The sequence below is a fragment of the Rhyacophila brunnea genome, unplaced genomic scaffold (genome assembly GCF_057557595.1).
Source record: "Rhyacophila brunnea isolate RB1 unplaced genomic scaffold, BYU_Rbru_1.0 scaffold_21, whole genome shotgun sequence".
NCBI lineage: Eukaryota > Metazoa > Arthropoda > Insecta > Trichoptera > Rhyacophilidae > Rhyacophila > Rhyacophila brunnea.
Window position 1 is genome coordinate 1,839,036 of NW_028232871.1, and position 15,752 is coordinate 1,854,787.

The 15,752-nt window shown below is 31.6% G+C and overlaps 1 protein-coding gene across 1 annotated transcript in view; it reads left to right on the forward strand.

The window, feature by feature from the left end:
* cyr (cypher) overlaps window positions 1-15,752 on the forward strand; it is a 111,262-nt gene that overhangs the window by 81,809 nt on the left and 13,701 nt on the right. The window contains exon 2 of the mRNA XM_085948939.1: window positions 14,365-14,618. Coding sequence (XP_085805065.1) covers window positions 14,384-14,618 — 235 coding nt within the window. The 5' untranslated portion in view covers window positions 14,365-14,383. The remainder of the gene's footprint in view (window positions 1-14,364; window positions 14,619-15,752) is intronic.

The window sequence follows — 15,752 nt, forward strand, 5'->3', positions numbered from 1 at the left end:
TTGTATAGATAGAATAATATTTTCTATATAGTATAGTTTAGTTTAGGCAAGGCTTAATGAATTTACAAAAAACGAACCAGCAATATCTGTAATAAATGTATTCTTAATTCAACGAAAACAATAATAAGTATGAATGAAAAAGTGTGCAAAATTTTGTCGTATCGTGCAAAGTAAGTAAATCAAAAATCTTATAGTTTGGTCTATGCAGGGTTTAATTGATTTATAAAAACTAACCAACGCCACCTGTAATTTGTTCAATAAAAACAAATACGTATAACTAACAAAGTTTAATGTGCACTATTTATGGCGGATCTTAACAGCCTACCACTACTCTTCGCTACTGATATGGAATATTTTACCATGTCTCGACTATTCTAAAAAATCTATACGAGTATCAATACGAATAATGTGGAAACCGTAATCAATACGAATTTAGCTTGAAACTTAGGTATCATAATATAATATGATAAAATATAAATCATTGCATGGAATCGATGCATGAACTATATTTAAAAAGATGTTCACACTAACCTTGACTGACTGAATATTATGCATATGCTTGCCACATTGACCTGGTGACTGAAAAGCAGATGACCGATCGCCCAAGGCGGGACAACACTCGGCGAAACGGTAATTTTCGTATGCCAACAACTCACCATACCACTACTTAAGTTCACACTCGAACTCCATTCAATGAAAACATTATGTCCAAATTACATCTTCAGACCCGGTGCGGTGCAGTGCGGTAATAAATTGAACAAATTATTTAAGTATTACAAAAAAAAATACAAACAGTATTTAAAATTTAAATCGCATTGCTTTATCATTATATCATATTTTCGGACGCTTTGCAGGGGTAGTCAACTTGGTCCCTACCGCCCACTTGTGGGCGTTCCAGCTTTCATGGTCGGCGGTAGGGATTTTAAAAACATTTTCATTATGTTGTCATACAATTCTTTTTTTTTTAAATTACATCATACTTCATGCTTCTATGTGTGCAAATTATAAATAAAAAGATAAATTTAACTACAGTGAGATGTTTTATAAAGATTATTATTCTACCAAACATAGCGAAAGTCCGACTTAAAGTATTTGGTAAGTAATGATTATTATATGCTTTAACTTGCTGTAACTTCTTTATAAATTTTATAAAGTAAAGTTACTTTCCTACTTTTTAAATCACCATTACTGTGGAACCGGTGGGCGGTTAGAAAATTTTAGTACTCACAGAGATACAAAACTGGGCGGTAGGTATAAAAAGGTTGACCACCCCTACTTTAGAGGTAATTTGTGGCACTACAAATCTCCCAGTATTTTCAATTATATAATTATGCCCCGCTACCATCATTTACATAACACTACATACCAGTGGCGAGGGGTGGAGGTAGACTGTTGTAGATTCGACATAAATAGTACACACTAAATTTTCTCAGTCATGCTTGTTTGTTTTCATTGAACTATTAATACAGTAATTTGCAGATGGTGCTGGTTAATTTTCAAAATTCAAATAAACCCTGACTAAACAAAACCATAATCGTTTATGTATGCTATGGATGATCCGACAAAAATGGTGCACACTTTTTCAGTCATACTTATATTTTATTTTCATTGAATTAAGAATATATATTACAGATGGTGTAATATATATTCTTAGAGCTCTCTGATATGCTAGAGATATTTCTGATATTATATTTTCAGTTAGTAATTCTTAAATTATATTGTGTATATTTAGTCTGAATAAAACATTATTATTATTAAATATTAAGCTTTTATATGTAATATAAAGTTGACCTGTTGCAAAATGGAAAAATAATAATTACAACAATTCATTATGTCCGCGATCTGATGGAACGACTGAAAACTACAACGCCGATCGTGAGTTCAGACTAATGGTGTAATTTTGACGGTTAAAAAGCCGCCTCATTTAAAATGTTTACTTACTCACCGCGGCCCGAGATCGGAGATAAAAAAAAGTACACTTCACTTCCCAAATTTAATATCATATCCGCCGAAATGCGATGTGAATCGATTCGGTTTGAAGCAAAGTAAATATCTCACGATCTAATCATGACAGTTATCTTTTATTGAATCTTTTCAATATAAATATTACCAGACCCATGCGTTTAATGTTTTGATTTTAAATTTAATTAATAGTGACTTACGTAAAAGCTTTTATACTAATAATAAAATTATCTGTTCTCAGCTATTTCAATACCTCAGTAGGAATTTTTTTTTTGTCTGTCTGTTTGTTCCGTTATAACTCAAAAAGCGACCAATCAATATTGATTACTAAAATTAAATTGACCAAACTCTTATCATAAGAGTTTTCTGTATAAACCTATGAACGAATCATTTCATAACAATCTTATCTTATTTGGCTTTATTGTTACTATTATCAAAAATAGCTCAATTAAGGTCGGTCATCATCATCATAAGCCTGAATCAATCCACTGCTGGATGAAGGCCTTTTCAAGCTGAATCCACTTATCTCGGACCTGTGAGTTCCGTTGCTATGTACTTCCGCAGAATTTAATCATTTCATTGATCCAGCGGCCTCTAGGTCAACCTTGTAGTACCTATACATTGCGGACGTTTTTTACCTCTTGGGTACCGCTGGATGACTAGATTTGTCCAACGATTGTCACTTCTTCTACCTATGTGTAAGGTAGGTACTACCAAATAATATCGTTTTACCAAAGAATTCAGGGCTCGAAATGAACCGGGGCGCACCGGAGCGCCGTTCCGGTTCGTGAAATCGGAAACGTTATCGCTCCGTCTCGTGGAAAAAATAATTCAATTATCTGTTATATACCATATTATAACAATAAAATCTAACACGTATTTTTATAAAATACACATAAAATTTGATAACTAAGTTAATATCTTCAGAAAATCGTCGAGCTCTCCGGTTCGTAAACTTTTGCATTTCGAGCACTGCCAAATATGATAAGAAAACCTTATGCAGTGAGTCCCTAAATAAATTGCTGCCAGAATTGCTTGGGCAGAAATAATTTTAATGTTGCCCCCTTTTATGTTTATTCTCAAATTGTATGCAGAATTGTTAAGTGCATACCTACCGGGAATGTGACACTGAGTGCCAGGACAATTTTTGTTTTCTAGATGCTTTTATGGATACCTCGCATTTACTATCAAGGTTTCTTAAGGACTTTGGCACGCGAACTACTCTACTTGATGCTAGTCAAATGAAAATTGTGCCAGCTGAGAGAATATGCCTTATTGAAAACTATTCTTCTACCCGCATCGGGTATTGCTAATTTGACCGGGCCTGGGTCTATGAAACCGCCTTGCAAAAACCCTGGAAAATTCTTTGCAGCGCAAGGAGGTGGTGATTCTGATAAATATTTTGTCGTATTTATTGGGAACTGAGGACTGCGATTTGTAGCCGAGTTTTTTCCCGTGGTAAAAGAAATGTCGCATATGACTGATATTCAGAGTATATACTTATCCTATCTTATATGACTGCAGTCAATGGATCTGAAAGGCATGAATCATCGTTACATGTCACCGTTTATTATTTTTATCCTTTTTATTACATCAATACAGAAATTAAAAAGTGCGCCAGGACAATTGGGCGCCGCGATGTCGAATGAAATAAATAGTCGTTCGTTACGATTTTATACATAAAGTAGACGAGGAATTTTAATCAGTTGTTATCAGTAGTTATAATACATTTTGCTCTTAACATAATGTTTTCTATCACGGATTAAGAATTATCATGACTGAGGCTTTATATAAAAATAAATGAACTCTCTTCTTGTTAGAACTTAAATATATGAAAATTAAATCAATATTTAAGTGTACATATTTAAATTCTCACCATCAAGTATTAAATAATAATATTAAATATATATTTAATATTATATATGGAATAATTCGCGTATAATTCACGCAGTCTATTTATTTTCGAGTTTCATTCGATTGCGCGGTACCTAGTTGTCCCGGCGCCGAATCTTTCTAGGTCCTAGTCCTAGACCATTTATAACGAACCGACGGCATTGTCCGTATGACTTGCCTGCCCACACGGGACGTCACTGTTCTTATACATATGGGGCACATATGATATGAAAGTAATGCCAAAAAGGTGTATTAGTATAAGTCATTTTCATACAAACCCTGATAAAATGCTACCCCAAAAAATTACATCCCAAAATTACAAAAGGCTCCATATGGGAAAAGTTTCAACATCGTTTCTTATACCTTTATTAATTAATTGTGTAACCGTCACAATACATATGATACCCGATTCTTGATTGCGTCATTTCCGGTTTGTATTTTAAGACATTTCCGGAAAATTGTTTCCGCTTAACATTTCATTCAGTCGCATTCATTAAAATATATAAATGTTATGAATACTATAACACGTACATAAGTAACATATTACATTACAAAAGACTGGCACTTTTCATTCATGAGAAGGCATTATTAAATTACACCAACTGTTATTAAGTAGTAATGTTTAATTAATACAAACGCGTGCTACACAAAGTGATAATATATGTCATTGTTTCATTAATTGAGTCAAATTGTTCGAATATTAAAAAATGAAACGATTATATCGGTATAACAATACAGCGTTGGGAAATATTGCAAAAAAATGATTTTTTCGTTGCGGAATACACGCTTTCACACGCACTCACGCAATGGTATGGAAGACTTCAGTAGTGTTAGGTTAGGTATATTAATCATACAGTGGTGTACATATCCGAGTTAAGTAGGTACTGGTCATACAGGTCGCTTCACGAAAAGATGACCGCCATAGACAAAAAACAATGTTATATTTTTTAATTATTTTTTTCTTTATTATTCATTATACGGTTGTCACAATATTAAAAAAATATGAAAAGGAAATGGATTAATTGCTTGTAAATTCTGATTATTAAAAATGGGTGCACTCTAATATTATGTATATGTTTTTTGTGGTAAAACGAACAAGTCAATAAACAATAATTAGGTAGGTACCTATTGTTTTCTTGTGTACTATTTTTAGTAATTATTAAATTTAATGGTTCTATGAAAATGAAAATTCATATGAAAATAAGAACTCTTTCAAGAAAATTTAATTAGCACAATAAATAATGGATAAAAGGGTTTATTTTACAGAATAAATATTTTAAGATAAATTTGACAAAATACAAATAAATATTTGACACAAAACACTACATATGCATACAATGTTTAAATTACATATTATATCCAACATATATATTTTTTTGTTTTTTTTTTACCATGTTCGTTCCTAAAATCATACGGAACTCCACAGAGTGTATGTTATATTTTTGTGTTTATGACAAATGGATGTTAGCCACTTGCTCAACCTAATAGGTCCATACTCAGGTTTCAAACATACATTGATAAAAAAAAACATGTGATTTCTTTCCAGACCCGGGGATCGAACCCGGGACCCATGACATTATAGGCTGGTGTGTTACCGCACGGCCATCGTGTGGGGATATTTTTTTTAAATTATGCTCAGAAAACCTATTATTTATGAAGCACGATACAATAGTTAACCTATACTGCATAAATAATGTGTAGCAGAATTTCATGAACTTCGAATCTTAGTATTTTAAATGTGGGGAGTTAATTGTCTGGGATTTATTTTACACTGGGGGTTTTTGTCCCGTGGGTAAGTGTCCTGTTACCTTATGTAATATTGCAATGGTTAAGTAATATATATATTTTTTAATAAACGTGTGAATCTTTACGCGTATACAATACAATTGTTCGTGACTGTCATTTATTATTATTCCGGTACACGCAGCTTTGGTATGGGATGGTACTTCGATTAAACTCACAGGAGAAGTTCAAGTTTTCATAAAATCAACTCAAAATGGTGTGCTAAATAGGCTTATAGCAGGGATGGCCAGTACGTCGATCGCGAACGTATTTTTGGTCGATCGCGGACATAATAATAATATTGTACTATTTCTTGTTCAAACGTGTCAAAACTACTCGATGTTCCAGCTCTTAAAATCCGCTTGTGCTTATATCTTCTCTTACATATCATTATCAAGAAATACACTCATGCGAAGAACACAAGTGATGAGAACTTGGAAGAAATTCTACAGGAAAACATTAATAAAATAAATATTGTAAATTCCTATCCTTGCAATTTGACGACTCGGTAGATTACACGGATATTGCTCAACTATGCGTTTTTATTCGATTGGTTTTTAAAGACATGTTTGCTTCAGAAGAATTATTAACAGTTTTACCAATGATGGAATGATCCAAAAGAGAAGATATGTTTAATGCATTTAAGTCGAATATTAATCGTACTCGATTTTCCATTCATAAACTAGAATCGGTAACGACTGATGGAGTTCCTGCTATGGTTGGGGATCGTGTCGGGTTTATTACTTTATGTAAAAATGAGGCAACATTACCCACTTTTATCAGTTATCATTGCATTATACACCAGCAGGCATGGCTCTCACAAGGGGGGGTCTGACAGGACCTGAGGGGAGCCCGGCGTAGTGGGTCAACCAATTAAGTAATAAGAACACAAGCCACAAATTTGTTCAAATAGTATTTTCCTCAAGAGATATTTAAATTTTAAAATACATGGCTGTGCGATGCAATTTATGTGATATGATTATTGATGAAATTCATATTGTATAGAATTTATTTTAAATATGTTTCCTGGCGAAGGGTCGCATCTTGGCTACTACAAAATTTCTAATATTCGATATACAGTAAATTGAGTAACTATGTCGAAATTACAGTTAATGTGTACCTACTTAATTTTTATAGAAGTGAAAGATATAATAATATTACTTAAGTACCTTTATTATTGTCGTTAATTCGATGTTTTTGTATCGTTATTTTTTATATTTATAAAATATCTGTTTTCAAAATACATATTTGAATTATAAAAAATGGGGTTTTATTGTTCTCGCATGATATAATCACAAGTAATATTAGTCGATCGTCATAAATATTTTTTTCAATTAGTCGATTCTAGAAAACAAAAGTGTGGCAACACCTGGCTTATAGTATTACTACGCACTATTACAACTACCAATAGTTAAACGAAAAAAATATACGTTTATTAACCGCCGTTAGTATTAAGTAGATATACAATATTTTATTTATAACAAAAATACATAACAGACTATTCACTAGTACGCCACTTGAATTATAGAAATAGAACGGATTGAGAACACGCATTGGTTTTTCAAACAATCGACGTGGAAAATTTGCATACATTGATATCATAATAATTTTATTTGAAAAATTGTTGATAGCAATAGATAATGGTCATTTTAATGTTGCAAGCATTTATCGTTATAAGTATTGTTATTTCAACTACCTATGTCATTATTTCTTCTACGAGTAAATCATGCTTCTCATTGCGGAAAATATGGACGAAGTATGAAGTTTTTCTCCGCTTGATAGTACTCGTAGCTATAAGTTCTTTTGTTTTTTTGGCTCGTCTTAAGACATCCTTATTGCTAATATAATCAGCCCATGATATCTTCATAGTGCACCGATACATCTACATCTCGAAATTACTGTCAGTTCGTTTAACGTTTACCCTAATCACCGCTATCTTTAGATTAATAAAGCCTGAGCATAACTTTTTGCACAAACAACGAGTGGTCCACTGCCATACTATTTATTGATAACGTACTTGCAAGCAGAGTTTGATATTCTATAATGACTGAAGAGTATAAATAAGTTATTAGTTATTGTCGTTTAGAATCGACTGTCACATTGACAAACGTCCTAGTGTATTATGATATTATTATACACAGAAGAAGTTTAGAAGTTTTGAAGATGGTTGCGTAAAATTAAATGATAAATTTGGGGGCGTTTCTCATTAATTGAAAACGGAAGTGCGCTTAGCTGCACCCTGCACTGCAGGGGGTTGTTAGTTCACAGTTTTAACACAGTTAGAAGTTCTTGTTTGACAGTGCGAGTATTATGAAGCACCTAATCACCCTCCATCGAGTGCACAGACGTCTCGATTGTAGAAGATATGTTGAATTATTTCAAGTGTTTATAGATGATAAAAATAGTGGATTCAAACCCTGGATGCCTACTATAACGAGTTAAATACCGCCTACCTATAGCAATATAAATCATTATTGGTTTACTAAAATGATCATATTTTTATATAAATATACTTTACAACTTCAGAAATATTCAAGTAGGTATACGGATATTCTATTGAATTCAAATCAAATAATTGATTGTCAAATTGTGTACATAAACAAATTGAAAACAAAGACTGTTGATTAGTCCGTGAATTTACCTTAGTGATTAAAAGAATCCATTAACTACCTGTGCTATTGTTCTATGCGTCGGCTATGAACATCATTATAGTCAGGGAGTAGAATATAAAAAAACCGTTAAAAGAATACCGGAATTATGATGGTTTCTCTAATATTTTTAATACAGCAATAATTCATAGAATGTAAATAACATTTTGTGTAATTTTATGAAAGCCTGGCTATTTTCAATATAATATTTAGTTTTTAATGACAAATAAAGCAGTGTAGTAAAACAGTTGCATTTTCAGGGCTTGAAACGGACCACAGCATAGTTCCGGTTCGCGAAATCCTCGAGATTATCGCTCAGTTTTGTGTAAAAAATATATTGCGTTTCGGTTCAATAATTATTAATTATTAAAAGTAATAACATTCATATACTTTATATAAATATTTTTTAAATTTAAACGAAACGTCTTCTAGAAATTATTATAAAAAAGTAATATCAATGACGTGTCATAATATTACCCCGATTTTCGCCTGCAACACCGATAAAATTTGGATGCCTTACTCTTGCATGTCACAAGTTTAAAGACTGTTATTTCATTTGACCGCCTGAATTTGGCAGGTATAATACGAAAAATACTCTTAATACGTCTATATAATATATTTACATAAATTTTCGGTCCAGTTCGTAAATTTGTATTAGTAGAAACGGCAAATAATTTTCAACTATAGATGCGATGAAATTTCGGACTCGCTGCCAATCGGAGAGCGAAAGTAGAGCTGTGAACACGTCAATTTGTTTTGTGATGGCGACGGGGGAATTAATTCTTAAATCGTGTAAAGATGACTAAAAAACGTTACCCATTTACTTGAAAAAGAAAACATGTCAATGAATATATTATTATTATCACTAATAGAACAATAAACATAACATTAAATGGACGCATGTTGACTTTTTATGACAAATTATGTTTTGTTCTGCACGCGTCGTTTGCACAATCTTCGCGTCGCGTAGTCACGATCGTTTTAGACCGTGCCCCAGCTGAAATATAGCCTTAAGATAATTAAACTTTAAGTTTTCCGATATTTATTTTGAAAATGTAAAAGAATAACAATATTTCGGTATCTATAACAAAGACCGATATTGCAGGCATTGCTGTCCCTAATTAAAACAAAATGGTAGTTCGATTTCATTTATCCTTGAAATATGTTGAATATTTTTCATTTAGCCAGGTAATTATAAACGTAATGTGACCTTAATAACGTTGCGAGAGAATAATTTGATTCTTGGCCGCTGCACCTTCGGCAAAACAATAAAAATATTTCCATGTTTCCTTTTTCCTAAACATGTCAGAAAACGAATATAACTAGCGATATGAAAATATGCCAATGGAATTCAATATTACGTTCATTGTGTAATATTAGTAATGCGTATATTTAATTTTTTTCTTCTCAAAAACCTTGGGTTATATTGTATTAATAATACTTTAAATGGAAACGTTGTTTTATTGGTCTGAAAATATACCAATTAAATAACGATATATTTATGTATGTACATATAGTAGATAGACAACACTCACTCTGGTCAAAATACAGTGTTAGCCCACTTAAGGGGACGCTCTACAGAATTGCCCTTGAGAATTGAAAATATGATTTTTTTACATGTGGTCCGGAATTGTTGCTCTACTGGTAATATGCAAAGGTCGCCGACAATGCTTTGGTCTAAAGTAATAATAATGATCTCTTATTTAATTTAAATCATAACACTGTCAAAGTGTATAAAATATGGGGTGACCAAAAAATGATATCTTCTAATATACGTAAATGTTACTAAATTCAATTTGTTAATCAGGTCTTTGGTGGAAAACATTGCAACCAATATGATGGATAGCCACGATATAAACTTAATAATAATATATTAATAACGTTTTAACCTGAAATTGTCCGAGAGCTAAACATACGAAGGATGTTGAAATACATATCTACCTACATTTTTATTTCATGTGCTATCCAAAAAACATTATTAATGAATAGTATTTATTTTGAATATGTAAGACCTATTACATAACTATTAAAAAAAATAGGTACATATTGTTTAATTCTAATGCATATTTAAAAAAAAAATTAATATAGTGATGTCTGTTTATTATAAAAGAAAGTGACTTTTTATTAAAAGAAATGAAAATATAATTAATTATATTTTCATTTCTTTTAAAATGGAATTCTACCATTTACTTGTTACTACTGCTAACTCAATTAATGACTTTTTATTACTTACCCGATTAGTTTAATTAATTTAGTCTGACACTTTTACAAACAAGTAACGCAATTTTACTTTTATAAAAGTAGGTAGGTACAATAATTATTGTTGGTAAGTAAAGCCACTGCAAGAAATAATTTATATAAAAAATTATTATTAACGTAGAGACACCCACACATTTTTTTATTCAAAGCTAGCGTCGCTGAGAAGATAGCAAAGTTACCGACCAGGGCTGTCGAAGACTAATTACTTATTTTTATGATGTGTTTTTAATTGTGTGCAATTTGGCGGAAAAATATAATATATAGATACAGTTGCTTACCATTCGGTTATCTAATGAGCTGGGTTTTGTTTAATCTTTTGCAGACATCCTACAGTTTTATTTTTTATCTTGCCCATCTCACGTAAGGATATCTGATATTATAAAAGTTACATAGTACAACAGTGTTTAAATCTAATATGTAATTGTACAGGTTTAATTAAAAACTATGACAAAATTAAAATTTTAATGATTTACAGATTTTCCTATGCTATATCAACTTAATATCAATTTTAATGAGAGATACATATTACGATATATCCAAAATACACATCATCAGATAATATGTGAAATATTTTGATAAGCAAAAAAATAAGAACAATACAAAAATAACATAACATAATCAGCCAGTCTTTTCATAATTATTTTAGATAAATGTTGTATGCCGTTTGACGCTTGGAATTATGTAATTATTCCATCTGTTCAGTAAGCCATTTTTAACTTTAAATTTGTAACTTTTTAAAACGTAAAATTAGATTGATATTATTTTGACAGCCCTGTATTCGTTCGGCTGGCTTCAGGTTACGTCGCATACATGTTATGTTTGAAGGGAATAATAATAATGATATTCATTCGTCCGAGAATTGTAATTAATAATTATTGCGTTTCTTAAAATAAATCCCCGATGGTTAGAGGTTTTTGAGGTTAGACTGAATTAAAATGACGTCCTTTCGACTCTGAGATCATTCTCTGAATGAACTATGAATGACCTTGTTCCTGTTCATCGGGCTCTTAAGGGGGAGACGCATGCCAGCAGAGAACCTAGCGGAAATATACGAAGCTTGCAATTTGAGATTTTTTTTTTATAATTTACAATTTCAACTGTATTATTTAATAAATATGTATCCGAAAACAATAAAAAGATTTTTTATTTTTTTTTAAACTTAAAGATAAACTTACAATTGTAAAAAAATGTAATAAAATGTGAATTCGTTGCAGGGTCAAATCTATTGTCTAAGGTCAAATCTTATTATTACATTATATTTTATGGTCATAATTATCATTAAAATTTAGTTTATTAAGTTTTAGATTTTATGTGGTGCAAATTTTTGACTAATTCATCGTTTTAATATTTTTTATATATATTTTAAAAAACATCGATTTTTATAAAATTATAAATGTGTATAACTTGAAATCCTTTTTATTTATATCAACTTGAGCTTCAATATTGTGACCATGCCTAAAATAAAATTTGATATAAATAAAAAGGATTTCAAGTTATACACATTTATATATTTTTTTTAAATCGATGTTTTTTAAAATATATATATAAAAAATATTAAAACGATGAATTAGTCAAAAATCTGTACCACATAAAATCTAAGACTTAATAAACTAAATTTTAATAATAAATATGGCCATAAAATATAATGTAATAATAAGATTTGACCCTGCAACGAATTCACATTTTTTTTACAATTGCAATCTTTAAATTTAAAAAAAAAATAAAAAATCTTTTTAGTGTTTTCAGATACATATTTAATAATTACTACAGTTGAAATTGTAAATTATCAAAAAAAAACTCAAATTGCAAGCTTCGTATTTTTCCGTTAGGTGCCTCTTTTCGCCTCTGATAGTATAAGCATCCCCCTTGATGTGGGATAAACAGATGTACTTACTTAATAAAAAATAGCACTAGATAACGCAAAAAGTATTTGTATTGAATGCTCTTTGTGTGAATGTGATGTGTGCTATTTTACAACGTTTTTCTTAGCTCGTATTCTTATTTGTCCGGTAAAAATCTTGCAATCGATTTTTAACTAACTTCCCGACCAGCTAGACATTTGAAACTTTTAGAATATATCATAACACGATGCCAATGCATTCTTTTAATACTTTTAGCCATCTTTGAATAGAATTGAATTCATTTTCAGTTAATTCTGTTTTGTATGAAAAGTTATTTCGACACCATTATTGGTTGCTACGGTCTGGGGTCCTAGCAACTAAATTATTAATATATACGTGCGTTACTATGGAAATCAATATGACATGTAAAGTACAATTTTTTTTTGATCATTTAAGCTAGTCAAGTCAAGTTTATTAAGTCAAGTTAAGTTCAACAGAAAATTTAAAAACGCTGTATATAAAAAGTTCTTTTTATCTTGTAATTATTTATCATTTATTATATTTATACGAGTATGTTGAACGCAATTCATTGGATCGATATGACAGCAACCAAGCTTGTTACAATAAAATGCATGCAGGGTGGCTTATATTGGGCTCAGAACCCGAACCAGAATCCGAAAAATAAATCAATCGACTTGCATTATTTTTCCAGATTGTAAAAACCGTTCACGATAGACTGTTGATCATCATTGATTATCATCAAAGACAAAAAAGCTAATAACTTAATTTTGAAAAACCTCAGTAACATTCATATTTGAAAAAAATCTAGAAAAAAATAGACCAAGTAAAAATTGAAGTCACGTCCTTCGCTTTCCGGGTGAGAGCTTTCGCCTCTAAGCTATCGATCCGTCTATGATGCATTCGAATTATTTCTTATAACTACGTTTAAAACCTGAGATACTTCAAATCAATACACCATTGGCATTCTGTTTTTTGATCAAATGAGGTAAATGACATTAGGTACTAACTTAATTGTAACAGACATAAATGGGCACCAGCCACGTATTTATTATTGACGTTATTAATAGTTCTTATGAATAATGATTTTTTTTATTCAATATTGAATATAAGTACACAAGGTTTTAAGAATGTTAGACACCCACGATGGCCGCGTGGCTTAAATGCCGGCTTATAGAGTCGAGGGTCCCAGGTTTGAATCCTGGGTCTGGCTAGTACACATATTGTTTTTAATTTGTGTATGAGTCAGAGTATGGACCTACTAGGTTGAGCAAGTGGCTGACATCCATTTCTCGTAAAAATAAAATCTGTTAATACAAACCTCCACCCTGTGGAGGCCCATATGATCCTATTAGGATCGGACATGGTCGAAAGAAAAAAGAAGAAGAAAGATTCTTTATTATAAAAATAACATAATTTTGAAAACCCTTAGCAACATAGATATTAAAAAAAGACCGAGTGGACTATAACAACGTCATACTACATACTTACTTATGCTATTATTTATTTTCGGCTATATTAAACAGACAAATACGCTAAAAATCTAAAATTAACATGTACACCATCTGCTGAAAATTAGATCGCTTCCAACAAACCTATTCTCAAACAGTAGCGGTGTTAGGTATGTGGAGGTCGGTGGCACTGACAGTGTTAAGGCAACTTTGTAGATAATTTCCTTGTCTGATAATCCGATAGTCAACTTTCATCACAATGTAACAATAATTATGTTACCAGGACTTTTTATGCTTCGATTATTTTTTAAACTAATAAATGCCGGTACTTTATAATGCGCCGTCCCTGTGCAACTCATGACCTAGTAGTACCTACCCCCACGCAAAGTCACTGCAGTTAGGTTACAAAAAATATCCTGGTTGGGTGGAGCTATTCTATAAAATTATAATTTAAGAGAATAAAATCTTGCCAGTTCTAAAAACTAATCATATTTCTCTCTTTATTTTCAGTATAGCCCAAAATTGAACGATGATTCCTAGAGGGATATTTCCGCTAATTACAATAGCGCTGAATATATTTTTCATCGAAGGCCAGCTGATATTTCCTCAAAATGTTTCGAGGAAACCAAGAATGAACACCAACAAGATATCGGACATTGACACGACCTGCACGCGAGACGAGATGAACGTTCGAGTCAGGATGGAACGACCGTTCAAAGGAGTCATCTTCACGAAAGATTTTTCAAGAGAGTGTAGAGCGCAAGGTGAGACTGACAACTTAACACTCATATCGATTCTTCTTCTTTCTGCACGTTTGCAATAAGTCTGGAAAGCAACGGCAATGATCTTCGCAAACGTCTCGGCAATATTTTGAAATATTAATAAAAACAATGACGCCACATGGACCAGTAACTTAATTTTAAATCACAAACTCATCGATTGCTTATTATTTTTGTTTATCTACGGAAAGACGATAATTTATATAATAATATATTATATCGTTTCTGTTCTGGCAGAACACACTAAGTGGAGAATACTAGTTTTGAGTAATTTGACTTTGAAGTTGATCTATCATGTGAGTTTATTAAGTAGTCCTAAAAAGGATGAGTTTAAAATAAAGACTGTTTATTTATTAAGAAGGTTTCCAGACGGTAAAGTTTAAAATAAGGAACATTTTGGTATAACTAACTCAATATGTATTTTTTTCGAATTAGTGTCTTCTGCCAGAACAGTGACGATATATAAGTAAATAAATTATTAAATGCATTAAACCGTTGCCCACTGAAGAGAGAAGCTGATACATTACACGACTGATCCTACTTTTCGCCCCTCCCGTTGTCCGAGTGCTCATACTGACGCGTCTGTCATGTTCACTTGTCGGAGTATTCTTAGTTTCAGATTTCTTTCAGATTATTTTAACGTATCTTGGAGACCTTGGAGTTCATCTGATTTAGTGGTTATGTGTTATTAATAATTGGAAGTGACGATCAAAGTTAGTAACCCTTTTCTGTGTATAATAATATCATAATACACTAGGACGATTGTCAATGTGACAGTCGATTCTAAACGACAATAACTAATAACTTATTTATACTATTCAGTGATTATATAATATCAAACTCTGCTTGCAAGTACGTTATCAATAAATAATATGGCAGTGGACCACTCGTTGCTTGTGCAAAAAGTTATGGTCAGGCTTTATTAATCTAAAGATGGCGGTGATTAAACGCACTACCTAATTCAATGTCTATTCCACAGGTAAATAAATAAGTACCTACCTGAAAAAACTCAAAGCGAAAAGTCCACCAATGGTCAAAATCTAACAAAAAAGATTATAAAAATATTCCACAGTAATTTCACATAGTACCTACGTAATAATCCAAAAATTCCACTGAACA